The sequence below is a fragment of the Coregonus lavaretus genome, assembly GCF_964263955.1.
Source record: "Coregonus lavaretus genome assembly, chromosome: 31".
Lineage (NCBI taxonomy): Eukaryota > Metazoa > Chordata > Actinopteri > Salmoniformes > Salmonidae > Coregonus > Coregonus lavaretus.
Genome location: NC_140018.1, coordinates 25,997,923 through 26,013,502, shown reverse-complemented (window position 1 = coordinate 26,013,502; position 15,580 = coordinate 25,997,923). Strand labels below are relative to the sequence as shown.

The 15,580-nt window shown below is 43.4% G+C and overlaps 2 protein-coding genes across 2 annotated transcripts in view; both read right to left on the bottom strand.

Moving 5' to 3' along the window:
• LOC311106944 (mitogen-activated protein kinase kinase kinase 5-like) overlaps positions 1-8,038 on the bottom strand; it is a 61,432-nt gene extending 53,394 nt beyond the window's left edge. Inside the window, exon 1 of the mRNA XM_084149348.1 lies at positions 6,982-8,038. Within this exon, the coding sequence (XP_084005474.1) occupies positions 6,982-7,396 (415 nt within the window). The 5' untranslated portion in view covers positions 7,397-8,038. The remainder of the gene's footprint in view (positions 1-6,981) is intronic.
• Positions 8,039-11,619: 3,581 nt separating this feature from the next.
• On the bottom strand, positions 11,620-14,420 carry LOC311107045 (CCN family member 2-like). The gene is made up of 5 exons (XM_084149500.1): positions 14,112-14,420; positions 13,624-13,840; positions 13,247-13,501; positions 12,922-13,133; positions 11,620-12,796 (listed from the first exon to the last, which is right to left on the bottom strand). Exons 1-5 carry the CDS (start codon positions 14,169-14,171, stop codon positions 12,500-12,502), a joined length of 1,041 nt encoding a protein of 346 aa, XP_084005626.1. The 5' UTR covers positions 14,172-14,420; the 3' UTR covers positions 11,620-12,499.
• Positions 14,421-15,580: the final 1,160 nt, after the last annotated feature.

The window sequence follows — 15,580 nt, the reverse complement described above, 5'->3', positions numbered from 1 at the left end:
CTGAGACTGATGCTCCTCTTCTTCTTACCAAGCACATTTACTGATACTTATTCTGATGAACAACACTAAATCATTTGGCGAACCCAAAAGAAAATCACCAACAACTGACAAAAAATCTAACCTAGCCAGAGAGGATACACAAAAACAGCTGGAAAAGAAAAACAGCCTCCTAAATGTCCTTCTGATGATGGGTGTTTTAATAACAGTGCCCCAGAGGCACTCTAGTTTAGTCCTTTTTAGTCATTCTCTTGGGGACCTGCTGCTTTGTCAATTATGTTGACCCATTGTAACCCCTTGCCTGTCGTTCGTAAACACACAATGAGAGTGATCAGTCACCTCTGGCTTGACTATACTGTGCCTATACAACTCTCCTTTGGACCAAAATGAGGTGGGGAAAAACTAAACAAGACAGAAGTAGGCTAGTATGCGTTCTGATTGCTTTCTGATCCAGTTTATACTACTGGTGGAATCACCGCCACTGCGGACAAAACTAAATTGACTCCAGCAGTAGCCCTCACAGAGTAGTAGCAGTGACGGGGGGGGGGGAATGAAGGAAGGTTTATTTAGAGGGGAAGCTATGCTATGTGCTACCTGGAGCTGCTGGGGTCATTATTAGACTGGGTTTATAGACACTCCGCCTGTCACTGTGGCCTCCACCCATGGCTATTATACCTCTGTAGGAGTGTTACTGGTCAATCAGAAAAAGGCCAGAGGGATTAGGTTCCCTCTTTTACTCTATGCCAAAGAGTGGTCTGACACGGTACTAAATGGGTGTACCTAATAATGTTGACAGGCAAGAAAACTGTAACAGTTCATTCACATATTTAACTTCCTGTAGCTCTACTTCAAGCATATCTTTTGACCACCCACAGTGAATAAATGCCAGCGAGATATACACAAGATGAGAACACTTGAGAATGTAATCATACTTATTTCAGATTGTAGTAAGAAAATTCTCAGGCATTTGCTGAGAATTCGAGCATTTGGCATCACACCATGTTGGATGGATGATTGAATGACTGAAGCTTAATCATTCATTTCTCAGCACATTCCGCTCACTGATAATCCATCTATTATCAAACTATGACAGTGTTGAGTGAAGACATCACTGTCTAGCCATCCATGATGTGTACTTTCCCGTTATCACTCAGGAGGAAAGAGAAGCGTTTACTAGCGCACCAGTGTAAATGGATTTCCCTGGAGCTCAGCCGTACTGAGGAGGACGCAGGACGGAACAACCCCATATCGGAAGAATGACGGTCCCTAGTCTCCACTGGAAATGAATGTTTCCCAGACTGCAGTTTTCATTTCCCCAAAGACGCAATAGGACCTTGTGTCTGGTAATGACCGTGCAAGAAGGGGCCAGGGGTGACTTAAGCCCATAGAAATGTGAACATCCTCTGCCAAAATTCCAAGAACAGCAGAGTTCATGTTCTTGGAGACCTCTATCTGCCGAGTGTGCTCCAATCACATGCCATTATGTTTCCCTGCAGTCAAATTGAAGCGGACTTGAAGAGGGAACTATCAGTGCATCATGATGTCCTACAGTCAGTCAAGAAAAATCAATGGGACTAATATTGAATTCACACAGCATCCAGTGTTGCTAGCTGCTCCTAGGAAGTAATTCAAGCACTCAGACGTGTATTGTTATTTTCATATCAGGTTTGTTTGCCCATGAAACCAAAACAGTTAAAAGAGGCTTAAGTGACCAAATTAGGTTCAGTGTTGTTATACAAAAACAATCCAAGGAATAAGACACCATATTGGTGTTTAAATTGAGAGTGCATGCCGTGCATGCTTCTATAAATACACCCAGCCATAGGAAAGCATGCAGGGCACTTTTACAATGGTTAATCAGCAGTTTGGAAGCCCTGCCCAAAAATAAGAAATACTACTTTAGAAATGAGTGCAATATGCAGGAAAGAGACAAACCTCAGCCCGACAGGAGAGGAGAGTAACTTGTCAGTAGAACCAGGGCCTTTGGTAGAAGGAATCCTCGGCTTCTGGTAGTTTAGTTTCTGTTCACACTAGCATATTTCAGAGAGTGAGTAGTGAGTGCCATGGCCCAGGGGGAAAGTGTAAGAACAGAATGTGAAACAAATCTGACAAACACAAGGAGCTGCCTGGTCACTACAGTGCCCGTTGCCAAGATTTGCCTTAAACTTCCTGATTGGCCTCTTGTTAAAGAAACAAACAAAACAGAACTTGTTTTTAACAAGAGCACTTTATTTTAACTAGAGGGGTTTGTTTTCTGTCAAATGAATGATGTCTCAACGTAATCCTATTTAACATGAAGGATACTAATATAGAAAGAGATCACCTGGCAATAACGAAATACAGCACCAATCCACCTTTGTGAGGTCACGCAATAGTTGTTTGAAGCACCTGGAAAAGTGCTAAATGCAATACATTCATATGAATCCTCATGCTTTGTAGATTGTGCCTAGATAATCCCTATCTCCGTGTGAATATCGATATAGGAGGCCATGACCAGCCAGAGTAGATGCTGACTGCCTAATCATGCCGCCATTAATCTGAATCAATCTCACACCCTGCCAACGTCTACAGGTCAGAACTACTCCCATGCCCTACTGCCAACTGTTGCTGGCACACCTAACACCACATACCAAAACTGCTGATAAAACCTGACAGAGTGCTTTGATCAACCAACACTCTACACCACTTTTTCTGAGGAACATATGGATTTTTCTCTTCCTTTCCAGTAAAGACTGGATTCCCTGGAAAGTAGTGTGGTTGGTGATCCAATTTCTCCTGATCTGATGCTCTCTAGCTCACATGGGCAGCCAGCGTACACATGAGTATGGATAAACAACTTAGTAGACAACCAATAGGAGCAGACAATGACAGCTACCAGCCAGCTTTCAGGTCAGACCAGAGTGCATGTGGGATCTTGTGCTGGAATCCTTTGACAATCAAAACAATGCTGAACGTGGTGTGTGTAGGCCTATACTGTAATGTTGAGTGACTGATAACATTTGAATCCAGTCTATACTCTATAGACAAATCTCCAAAATAGAATTCTCTATCAAAGGACACATTCTTGATTTTACATTCAATCTTTTGTCTCATGTGATACCACAGCGTTTGGGGAGAGTTGTTCCCTCCAGATGAGGTCTTCTGTACATCACAACAGTCCAACTGTTTCCTTTATGAGAGCCTCCAGGGATATGGTGCTGCAGTTCAGTACTTCCTTTTGGGACAAACTGAAATGAGGAGAGACTGTGGGTGAAACGTCCAGACTTTCTTCTACAGAGATTTACATGGTGGGATTTGGGATGTCATGGATACAGACTCTCAAAAGGACAAACACTAGAGCAACTGAATGGAAGACACACTGCGTCCCTGGTGTGAGAAGACACTGTGTACAGGCTTGTCATCTAGTTTGCACAGTCAGACAGTCAATGGTTCAGTTCAGCTCACAGCGGAGCCACTTTAGCTGAGGGGTAAACAAACACTTATACCATGGTAATACTGTTCTCGGGAATTACCATGGACTCTTAAACACTATTGTGCTCCATCCAAATTACACTGAAATGTGGTATAATGATCAAGCATGACGGTACTTTCCTGCATGCCATAGCTATGACTTATACTGCTTCCCAGCACAGTTACAGGTGGCAGTCAGTGCAAGAGTGTTGTCCTCTGGGTATCAACATACAGTAAAGGCAAAACATTATCCATTTGTTTTTTGATGCCCTAAAAAGACTAAAACCATGACCCCTTTTTAACAGTAGCCTACCCCAGTGTTTTCCAACTCCAGTCCTCCAGTACCGCCAACAGCACACATTTTTGTTGTAGCCCCGGACAAACGCACCTGATTTAACTAATTGAAGGCTTGACCATTAGTTGCCAAGTTGAATCAGCTGTGCTTGTTTGGGGCTACAACAAAAATGTGTACCGTTGGGGGTACTCGAGGAGTTGGGAAACACCGGTCAATACCACTGGCTCACTTCATTAGGATGAACGTGTGCTTTGACCTTTATCTATTGAGCTGATGGGGTTAGGTCAATAGCCACTGCTGCTTTTACTCAGCGAGGTCACAACATGTGAACATTTTATGCGAATCTGAACAGCTATTTGATGTACTGTGAAAATGTGCTTCCACCTGCACATTCCTGATGCACTTATTTACATGTTCTGTGAATGCTCCCTTCTTATGAGGTCAGGACTGTCATTCAGAATGTGGTAATATGGTAGTTCAACTTTCCCAAATAAGGAGTAAAGCGTACAGACATCTAGTTCATTGTATACAACAGTTTTCGTTTTTTCTCGTTCCTTGTGTTCCATGATTCCATGCCTAAAATGTCCTGTTGTAGGAACACGATAAAGAAGTTGGCAATCTATAGGGAGCTTCTGTCAGTCATCTCAATAAAGCTTGTGTTTATTTAAACAGATACAAAAGGGGTTTCTGGGAACTGCTTTCCACCTCCCGTGTGTATTATACTGAAAATCCACAGAGGCGCCCTGTGGAAAATAGCCCAAAAAAAAGTTGAGTTCTGATTACACAACCAACAATGTTATGTTATGACAACCAACAAGCTTTTTAGCTGTGATGTCAGCTAAGTCTATACAACACATAGAACATGCCCTATTTTATTATGGAATATTATCATGGAGAATATGTAATTAGTGTTATTACAGTGTATATTATGCATATCAGGGATACAACTGCATTATCATCCTATAGAGTTGTAGCCAAAAATATTGACACCCTTGCACTTTTCTTAAATCATTCCCTATTTCTTCTTAAATAAGTTGACAAAAAATAATTTTGTCCCCACACAATGTTATTGGATTTTCAACATTGCAGAACCAATTTTATTTTTGTAAACTTAAGTTTACGATTTTAATTGACTAAATAAAGAACAATGGCATGGACAAAAATGATTGGCTCCACAGAGCTAGTACTTGGTTGCACAGGGTTGGCCAAGATAATTGCAGACAAACGGTTCTTGTAGCCTTCAATGAGCCTGCTGCACCTTTCTACTGGCAATTTTGACCACTTTTAAGCAGCAAACTGCTTTAATTCTGCTGTTTTCAGCTCTCGCTATAGGTTTTGGATGTGATTCAGATCTGGACTTTTTGCTGGCCACTCCAGAACATTCCAGCATCTCTTCTGGGGCAGCAGGTAGCCTAGCAGTTAAGAGTGTTGGGCCAGTAACGGAAAGGTTGCTGGTTTGAATCCCAGAGCTGACTAGGTGAAGAATCTGTCGCTGTGCCCTTGAGCAAGGCACTTAACCCTAATTGCTCCTGCAATTCACTCTGGATAAGAGTGTCTGCTAAATGACTCAAATAAAAAAATGTCTTCTTGAAGCATTCCTGGGTGCTTTTTGATGTGTGTTTGGGGTTGTTGTCCTGCTGGAAGAACAACAACCTTCAATGGTTACTCATGTTTTTGGACTGGGTTGAACATTGGAATCCCAAACACCTGATAATCTGCTGATTTTATGATGCCTTGCACACATTCAAAGCCCTCAGTACCAGAGCAGCAAAGCAACCCCACAGCATTATCAAACCTTCCAAATCTTTGATTGTAGGGAGGGTGTTCTTTTCATTGAATGCTTCATTTGGTCGTCAGTAAACACAGTGCTGATCTGTATTGCCAAAGAGCTATGATTTAGTCTTATTTAGGTGGGTTTCTGATAAGTTCAATCAGGCTTTATTGTGTCTCCTTCAGCAGTGGGGTCTCCTATGTTTACCAATAACCAAATGAAGCATTCAACGAAAAGAACATGGGGGGTGGGGGGGGGGGGGGGGGGTTCGATAATGCTGTGGGGTTGCTTTATTGCCTCTGGTACTGCAAGACATCATGAAATCAGCAGATTATCAAGGTGTTTTGGAGTGCAATGTTCAACCCGGTGTCCAAAAACGGTGTATCTGTTGATGGTTGTGGGTCTTCCAGCAAGTCAATAACCCCAAACTCACATCAAAAGCACCCTGGAATGGTTCAAGAGGGAAAAAAATACTGTTCTGGAGTGGCCAGCGAAGAGTCCGGATCTGAATCACATCCATAACCTATGGTGAGAGCTGAAAACAGCAGTCGGTGGAGGGGAGAATTAGAGCAGTTATCTGCTGAAGCGTGGGCCAAATTGCCAGTAGAAACGTGCAGCAAGGTCATTGATGGCTACAAGAAGCATTTTTGGGCAGTTATTTTGGCCAAAGACTGTGCAACCAAGTACTAGCTCCGGGGTGCCAATAATTTTGTCCATGCCGTATCTTTACAAAAATAAAAATGGTTCTGCAATGTTGAAAATCCAATAACAAGGTGTGGAAAACCTGACTTTTAAGAAGCCCCACTAGGCAACAACACATTTCCATTTGGGATTAAGAGAACATTTTTAGATATATGGGAAAAGGAGGAAAAGTGCTTTAGACAAAAGGTTCAGTTCACTTCTGGAGTCTAATGGAAACTCGAACCTCTGCTCACACTGAGCAGAACAATCCATGACGCTCAGGAGGCTCACTTCTAGAGGCACATTTGTGGAGCAAATTAGAAATTCCCCTGTTGAGACTCTCCAGTGCCCTATGTGTTCCAGATTAACACAAATGGGTAGGCTATAGGCTAGGTAGTGGAAATAAATATGTAAACTGGGGAGGTTAATGTAATGATTCTAAACCATGACATGTAAAAATCTTATCTGCAGTTTTTTGTGTGCTCATTGCAACCACAATGGAAGCCCCATTAGAGTGAGTCAAGTGGTGTGGCATGTGGATTAATGTGCACCGTAGCCCCTTTCCCATCCACAGGAATGTTTATTGAACAGTAGTGAACCTGTTTTACCTTTGGTGAATATATGAATGTCCCCTATGTCATGTGTTGTAGGCTGGGATTTGATGTCTAGGGTTTGATTCAGAAGAAAAGACAGTGACAAAAGTCAATATGGTTTGGTTCTGATAGTTTGAGGGCAACATATTCAATAACCCATCTCATGCACTTTGCATGTCATCATCACCGCTTACCTGCATTATAGAACTGGTCAAGCACACACGTCTCTCCAAAGTCGATCTTCCCGAAGTGTATGATTTCCAGTTTACTTCCCACGGACTCGCACGCGTCTTTCAGGCAATGCAGGGCCATGTTCTCTGCGGTGTGCAGCTGAGTGAGCTCGCTGTTGACGACATATGCCACGGTGACAGCCCTGTTTTTACAGTTCCCCGTTGACAACAAGCAGCCACTGTCCATCGGACAGCTCAGGGTACTAGGACTGATGCTTCCGCTGACCACGGAGTCGTGCCAGAATGTCCCGGCTGCGGGGATGGGGTCACTGCTGCCACTCTCTTCCCTGGAGCCAGCAGAGCCCCCGCGGGCACCCTCTGTGTTCGAGCCAGGACCAAAGGAGGGGACCGACAAGGATATCCCTTCATCTTGACTCATTGTTTTTCAAAGTCTGTTTTGTTTGACAATCCCTCTGTGTTGTTATAGATGCTCAGTTGCCCGACATCTCCAAACACCCAAAGTCAACATTACGCACGTTTCCTCACAGACATTCTATGCACAAGTCACGCAAAGAAAATGTGCATAATATTTGAAGGTATTTCAACACAGGTAAACAACAGTCTGGTGATATGGGTCCACCTCCCGTAAATTATTTCTGGTTTCGCATGAAATTGTGCAATCTGCAATGATCATGAACCAAGATAGTGCGCACTACCACCATTGACAGACACTGTTACTGTGAAGTCACGACACATAGGCTACTCATATACAACTAACGATCCTATGGAAAGGAACAGTTACCACTCAATTGCGACATTCTTGCGCGTCTCTAGATCGACTCCACATGGTTTCCGAAGTTGCGCAGGAACACAGGTTTCAGTCGTTACAAATTCCTCATGAGCTTGTTTTCGGTTGATCCATCGCCCTAGAAAGCAGATCGGGGTTGCTGACCAAATCTGTGCAGCCGCGAAATGAATAGCCTATAATTTAGAAATCATGCACATAGAATAATTAATGCCAACGCGAATATTATGTCCAGTCACTGGACCCTGCCCTATTTCCACTATTATCTTTCCAGCACAGGCTCACGCACAGTAGCTGGCGGTTGAGCCTTGTTTACGGGGTGGTGACATGACCATATTTGGAACAGTTGGAGCGTATTTCCCCTTAAAGCCACAGTCTGCAATTTTCCAGTAAGAAATATTTCCAGTAATTTTAACTAATGAGTCATACTCATTGATTTTGAGCAGAGGAGACTGGTTGGAGGAGCTATAGGAGGACGGGCTCATTGTAATGGAAGGAATGGAATCAATGGAAAAAAACAAATCAAACACATGGAAACAACGTGTTTGACTCTGTTCCATTGATTCCATTACAACCATTACAATGAGCCTGTCCCCCTATGCTCCTCCCTCTGAATTGAAGGTACATTACTTAAAAATAGGCCAACCCTGACTTTGTCATCCATCAATTGTTCATGTATTTGTTGTCATATGGGTACTGTAAACAAATTGCAGCTTAAAATCATAAAAAACAAAAAAAAACAATTCTGCCCTCATGGGATGTCTTTACTGTACATCACAGTAATCTAGTGCTACAGTATTTGCATTGTATGTGAACATTACACTTGCTCCATTGTTTGTATTTTGTTGGTGGCCCACTCTTTGACGGTATGCAGATCTTACAGTGTGGCTTTAAAGAGACAACAACATGGTCATAGGCTCAATCCACATAATGTTGCCCTTACCCTTTTGTCCTGACCTTTGGGGAATAGGCCCTATCCATCATTTTGGGAAATTCCCAATTTACATTGTGTGGCCTGAAACCAACATGTTACATTATGTAATAGTAGTACTAACCACTATGACAGCTGTTTACAGCATGCGCAGTGTCAATGATTTGCAATTAATCTCAAAATGGTAATAGGCCTATAACTCAGATTGAAGTTTTTGATGTGTTGGCTAATACACAAATCACAAACAGGTCCCAGAGGCGTTATAACACTAGGATCTGTAGAGCAACCACTGGGCTCCCAAGGACTCATGCCATGATATAGATAATCTATAGATTGTATAGAGAACCTATTCAATAATCTCAACTATATACAGTGATAACAATTTCAAGCATATAACCCTTTTGTATTTGACATAAATTGGCCAGCTTCTGTGGGTACCTAATGTAATTCTTCAATAAAGCCTCCCAATGTTTTGGTTCCTACATGCTGCCGCCATCTAGAGGTTAATTTGGGACAGATAAGGTTTGGTTTGGTTATAGCTGTGTGTAGCTCTATGGCGGAGGCACACTGGCTGTGAAATTAGAATTTGTTATAGCCTGCCCTACGCTAGATTTCAGATGTCTATATGTGTAGGCCTATACGTTGTATTTTTTGTGTGTAATTTTACCCCCTTTTCTCCCCAATTTCGTGATATCCAATTGCGATCTTGTCTCATCACTGTAACTCCCAAACAGGCTCGGGAGCGCATGCGTCCTCCGAAACATGATCCGCCAAGCCGCGCTTCTTAACACCTGCTCGCTTAGCCCGGAAGCCAGCCGCACCAATGTGTCGGCCTATACGTTTTTAATGTGTTAGGCCTAACTAGATTTGATAGAAATGACAATAGCTCATGCAATAAAATTAAACTGGTATAATGTATAATAACACTTAATTTCAACCAGAAATTCCCGCAAAATATACGTATTGAGAGCAACAAATAAACAGACTTGGTTTTGTATTACATTCCATTAATTACTTTATTTCCCTGCACCTCAATCTTCCCTTAGACTAGTTTCTTCCTCATGCTATACCCTCATGTAGGCAGAGGGGGACCCCTTGTGGTCAGAGTAGCCTACTGGTGTGGTACTATTATAAGATTTGAAAATAGCTCCCCTGTCAAATGTTGCTACCTTAGTTGCATTCAGCTTCAAAGAGACCCTTGAAACAAAACAGTTTGGTGGTAGCATTTTATTACAACGGTTGACTCTGTCATCATCACAACTGAGACAAAAACTGAAGAACCTTGCATGTGTCAAAATGAATACACCAGGTCATTGGATATACATTGGGGGGCAGTACAGGTTCATTCTAAACCCAGCATCCAGGGACAATGTAGGAAGTGTAGAAGGCAGTGTACAAGGAAGATAATTCTGGAGGGAAAACGTTTACTACAGGTGAAGCACTTTATTCAAATCATGAGGTACAATTAAAGGGATGTGGGTACTTTTGCTTATCAACCAGTGACCAGTTGTAGAGTACACATCTGGCCTGATGTGATATCTGATAATCTAAGTAGCTTATGTCCTATGTTCTCAAAGTAATTTATTTAACCAGGTAAGTTGACTGAGAACACATTCTCATTTACAGCAATGACCTGGGGAATAGTTACAGGGGAGAGGAGGTGGTGATGAATGAGCCAATCGGAAGCTGGGGATAATTAGGTGGCATGAGGGCTAGATTGGGAATTTAGCCAGGCCACTGGGGTTAATACCCCTATTCTTAGTATAAGTGTCCACAAAGAGTCAGGACAGCCATTTAATGTACCATCCAAAAGACGGCACCCTACACAGGGTAATGTCCCCAATCACTGCCCTAGGGCATTGTGATATATATGTTTTTAGACCAGAGGAAAGCGTGCCATCTACTGGCCCTCCAACACCACTTCCAGCAGCATCTGGTCTCCCATCCAGGGCCCGACCAGGACCAACCCGGCATAACTTCAGAGGCACATTCAACTAGTTAAAGCCTCCTCAATATCATTAATAAAACATATCACACTATATTGTTGATATGAATGTCTCACACTGTAGTCACCCCCCAACAACAACATGAGCCAGACTAAGTCTAAATTCAGTCAAGACTTATGATGAAAAAAAGCAGATGAAAAGAGCCCTTTGTGGAGCGTCTGGGTGGATTTACAGGTTTTAGACCCAATGGCTCTTTCATTTCGTCTGGAAAACAACCAAAGACCCTGCTACTCAGTGACAGGAAAATGATTTACACTGTGTTAATCAGCCAATTACTGTATATATTTTTGTGGCTTATCCTTTGGTGTGAGGTAAGTCCCGTTTCTCGATCCCCATCATATATGTGTCTGTGTTGTCTTTGATGTTGAACCAGGCCTAGTTCAGTGTGGTGTGAGTTTTACCAGTGGCGGGACACTGATAGTGAGTGTTAAAGCACAAGGCTGCCAGTTAGACTGCTCTTTTCCTCAGACCCTGCCAGAGTCTGTTTCCTTAGTCTGCTGTCTGGTTAGTGTGTAAATGGACAGGCAGCACACCGCTCCATCCACGCATCACAGGGCAGAGAAAAGAGGGCTTTAGAAAAACGTGTTGGACGGGCTGGCAGTCTTCTGCTGGTATTATTTGTGGCTAAAAAGTGACACATAGACTACACCTTACTAGAGACTGGGTGGCCTGACAAAGCTTGGACCTGGAACGCACACAATCAAATGGAGTGGAATTTCAGTGGTTTGACTGCTGTTGTTGAACTGAACGTGGGAACACCTAACTTCTGTGTAAACATGTGCTAACTTATTAGTGGTTGATTTCATATGGTAAAGTTCAGGATATAATTTGGGTGTGATGAGGGGAGTAGATGAAGTTCTGTAGGGTAGGCTACCTTTTAAAGCCGAAAGAGTGAAACAAAGAAAGGGAGGAAGACATCATGTTTATATAAAAAATATATTTTATTCCAAACTACAAAAGTGAAAACATGTAAATTTGTTGTCACACTTCTCAATAAAATAGTACACAAAACTGTCACAGGAACAGTCAAACCCAGCAAATAAGCTATCATTAAACATATTGAAGGAAGAGAAAAACACGTTTAAATTAACTTAAACAACTGTACAACAATATGTACAATATTTACAGCATCAATAATATAAAAAGGAATGAAGCTACAAATCTTTTTTTTGACAAAATACTGATTCCTTCCTTGCAACCTGAATCAGTCAGTCAAAGTCAAACACCTCTTTTCTCAGTGCTGTGGCAAACCCTCAAAGCATGCACACTACGCTCCTTGTCTGGAAGGACGGCTGTTTTTCAGCATGGTCTGAACCATGACCTGTCATTAACACTGCAACAGTTAGGCTCTGCAAACAGTGAACTATACACAAGGGCACATTCAACCAGTATTCTGGTGGGTAAAGGATTTAAGTTTCCCTACTGGGGTTGAAAGTCTTCACCCTTTGTTACTGCAAGTGCTCAGAGGTTGGAAACAGCCCAGTTAATTAGGTGCCCACCACAGTTTAGGGGGAGGGGAACATGGCATCAGCCAATTAGTTACAACAACATAGGTTGTCACATAGTAGAACTATAGTGCAGTATTCTTTTTGGGGCCGCAGAGCAGCCCCCTGTCTTTCCCCCCTCTTTAGGGCAAGTGGCCCTAAACATCCATCAATACACTCATACATATTGAATATACGCATATAGAAAATTACAACCCAAAAGACAAACAAATGTTGTGCTGCGAGATGAGATGGATATCTGTTGGATTCAAGTTAAGAGTCATTCGTTGTTTTTGCTTTTTGGTGATGTAATTGTTTACGCCATGTCTCCCAGCATCTTCTTGTAGTACATGGACTCAAAGATGTCGTTCTCGCCGGGGCAGTTGTAGTGGCACGCACAGGTCTTGATGAACATCATCTGCTTCTTCATGACCTGACCGTCGGGGCATTTGAACTCCATGGGCAGGGTGGTGGTTCTGTGGGGGGTGCAGCAGCGACCATCGGTGCACACTCCGCAGAACTTGGGGCGGTAGGACTTCGTGGTGGTGCAGCCAGAGATCTCAAACTTCATGGGCTTGGACACTCTTGGAGTGCGGATGCATTTCTTTCCTTTCTGTAAGAGCAAAGCAAAGCGTAAAAAAAACAAGAATTAGTGACCATTCCTTTACTATTGATTGGAGGAGGTTTGTCTGTTGTAGTGAAAGGGTTGGTTGGGTAGTGGTTGAAGAATGTGCTTACCCTAATGCTCTGCTCCATGTGGGACTCGCAGGGTCTGACCATGCACAGGCGGGACTGTTTCTCCAGGCGGCACTCGCGGTTGTCGTTGGTTACTTTGGTGGAGATGCCCAGGCCACAGGTCTTAGAGCAGGCGCTCCACTCAGTGGTCTGGACCAGGCAGTTCTCCCTCATCATGGAGGGGTCAGGCCCGTAGGTCTCCTCCTCTCTGTAAGCTGCAGGCAAAGAAGGGGAAGTGACATTAGACTCTCTATCTCTAAACTCAAAAGTTGACCAGATTATATAATTAGAATGTAGGCAACTGTATGTGTCTAAGATTGAAACTCACCAGCGAGAGCAGAGCCCACAAAGCTATTTGAGTTTTGGGGGGCATCGCACACCCACTCCTCGCAGCACTTCTCAGGCACTTTGACGCGGCGGGGCATGGGGCAGTCAGGGCTGGGCAGGCGGATGTCCATCCTGCACAGGGGCACACAGCCCACGGCACCGTCCAGACACGTGCACTGGTATTTACAGCTGCTCTGGAAGGACTCTCCACTCCTGTACACCATCCCTCCCATCACACAGGTGGCACCACCCTTAGCTGTGGGAGGAAGAGGAGGAGAAGAGATTGTCACATCTCCAGTCACACAAACATCAGCAGAGGAAAATAATCAAAGAGTCAGTGTATTCAAACCACAAAGAAGCCTGTTGAGAGTGACTCACCTGTGCAGACTCCTATGCGGCGGTTGATGGGGGAGCCGAATTCACAGAAGAGTCCTTTGTGGGGGTCGCACATGTCCCTCTCTGTGCAAAGCTCGCCCATCTGTTTGGCACACACCCTGCAGCAGCCGCAGGCATCGGGCACCAGGCTCACACCAGGGGGACACTGGGGGGGCACATCAGGACAACTACACTGCCCACTGCACTCCTGAGCCACAGCCTAAGGGACAAAGAGATAGGAGTCCGGTTAGACCCTGAGCACATGGTAACAACAACTACTAACGTTACAGTTCATCAGCCCCAAGAGCTAGGGCATCATACAGCCTTTTGTAACTGTGTTAACAAAATATATCTATTTACATTTCAACTGCTGTTGTAATAGGCTAGACATGCTGATAGCTCGTGGCTGTCTGTCTGGTACATGGTACATAGACATAGCAATACAGTTCCCATATTACTTGACAGTCTCAGTAAAAGGGTCTTGCACTTACCAGGTAGGAGAGAGTGAAGCAGAAGAAAGAAATCAGTCTCATGTTCATTCCAGCAGACATTTTGCTTTTCTTTGTTTTTTTCTGTCTTAGACAAAAATAAGTCTTCAGGTTGTTCAAAAGTCTTCCCTAGTCTCTTGCGAGTAGTCAGGGAGCTTGTCGTCTGATCGAGTAGATCTCGTTGTTAAGAAGTTTCTCGTTCTGGTTCTTTCACAGTTAAGTTCTCGTAGTTATCTTGGTTAAAGCTAGAGTTTAGCTTCAGTAGTAGAGCTGTTGCTGTAGCTCTCTCTTGGATGAGGAGTTGTTCTGTGTCTGAAGCTAGGAGCTCTCCCTGCCTTTATACACCCAGGGCTGCAGTGACGTGCCAATGGCTGAATGGAGTCCTGGACAAACATGGACATTCTTGGCATTCTTTCCTAGTTTCCTGCCCCCCCCCCCGACATATCTCATTCCTCCTGTCTGAAACCAAAGTGCTGTCACATATCAAAATAAAAGTGCATTCTTGGCACTATCCCTCAACTTTCCCTTTTATGTGTAATCGGCGGTTGTGTTCTATCCCGGAGAGAGACCGTAAACCTCCCATGTTATTGGGATAGCTGCCTCACTGTTCTCTTAGTGACTTCAAAGACTTTAAATACCTATTATTACAGTTGTATTTTATTATGAAAGGAAGGGCTGTAGTGTAGTTCAGGGCTAGATTTAGTCACCGTTACAAAAGAGTACCGTTATAAAATCCCTCTACACCTTCAGGGCTGTTTTTCTATTTGGAAAATAACATACTGCACAGAAAAACAGATGTATGATATATATAGCCTTCCTAAGTCTAATAAGTCATAGGTATTGGGATTTAATCAACAAGTCCTTAAGAAAGGGGGTTTGTACAGTATAAAACCACATCATGTCTAGTTAACAGACTCTCATAAGTTCTATTCATTGGTTTTAATCACATACTTTTTGTGCTTTCACCTCACTAATAAGGTTTAGTCTATGGACTTTAAAGCATAGTTGTGCCACATTCCTGGTGTGGGATTCTATTTTGCTCCATCAGTATCTAGACACTGAGCAGACTTGAGGATTGCAGGAAAGCGGCTAGACTCTGGGGTTTGTATATTTTTGAAGAAAGGATCACACAAGCCCCAGACTCTCCACCTCAGTCTTATGAAAGGCAGCCCTGCTCCTCACCAGCCACCGAATCGGAAATGAAAAACTCCAAGAGAAAACTCAGAGCTGGAGGAATGTGCGGCTGCGCCAGACATACTATTACTGCATGCATACACCGACTGGGAGGAAGCGTGGCCTTATATGGGAATCTTCACTAGCAGCATCTGTCTTTCCCTTTTTTCCACCGTGGTTTGAGCAGAAAGTACAGTATGCGCTCCTCAGGGTCTGTACTGTCTGTAAATGTTCTCGCTGGACGGTGTGTGGAATGGTAATGTACCCTGTCTGTCAACACAGATTAATTTGTGGCCAAG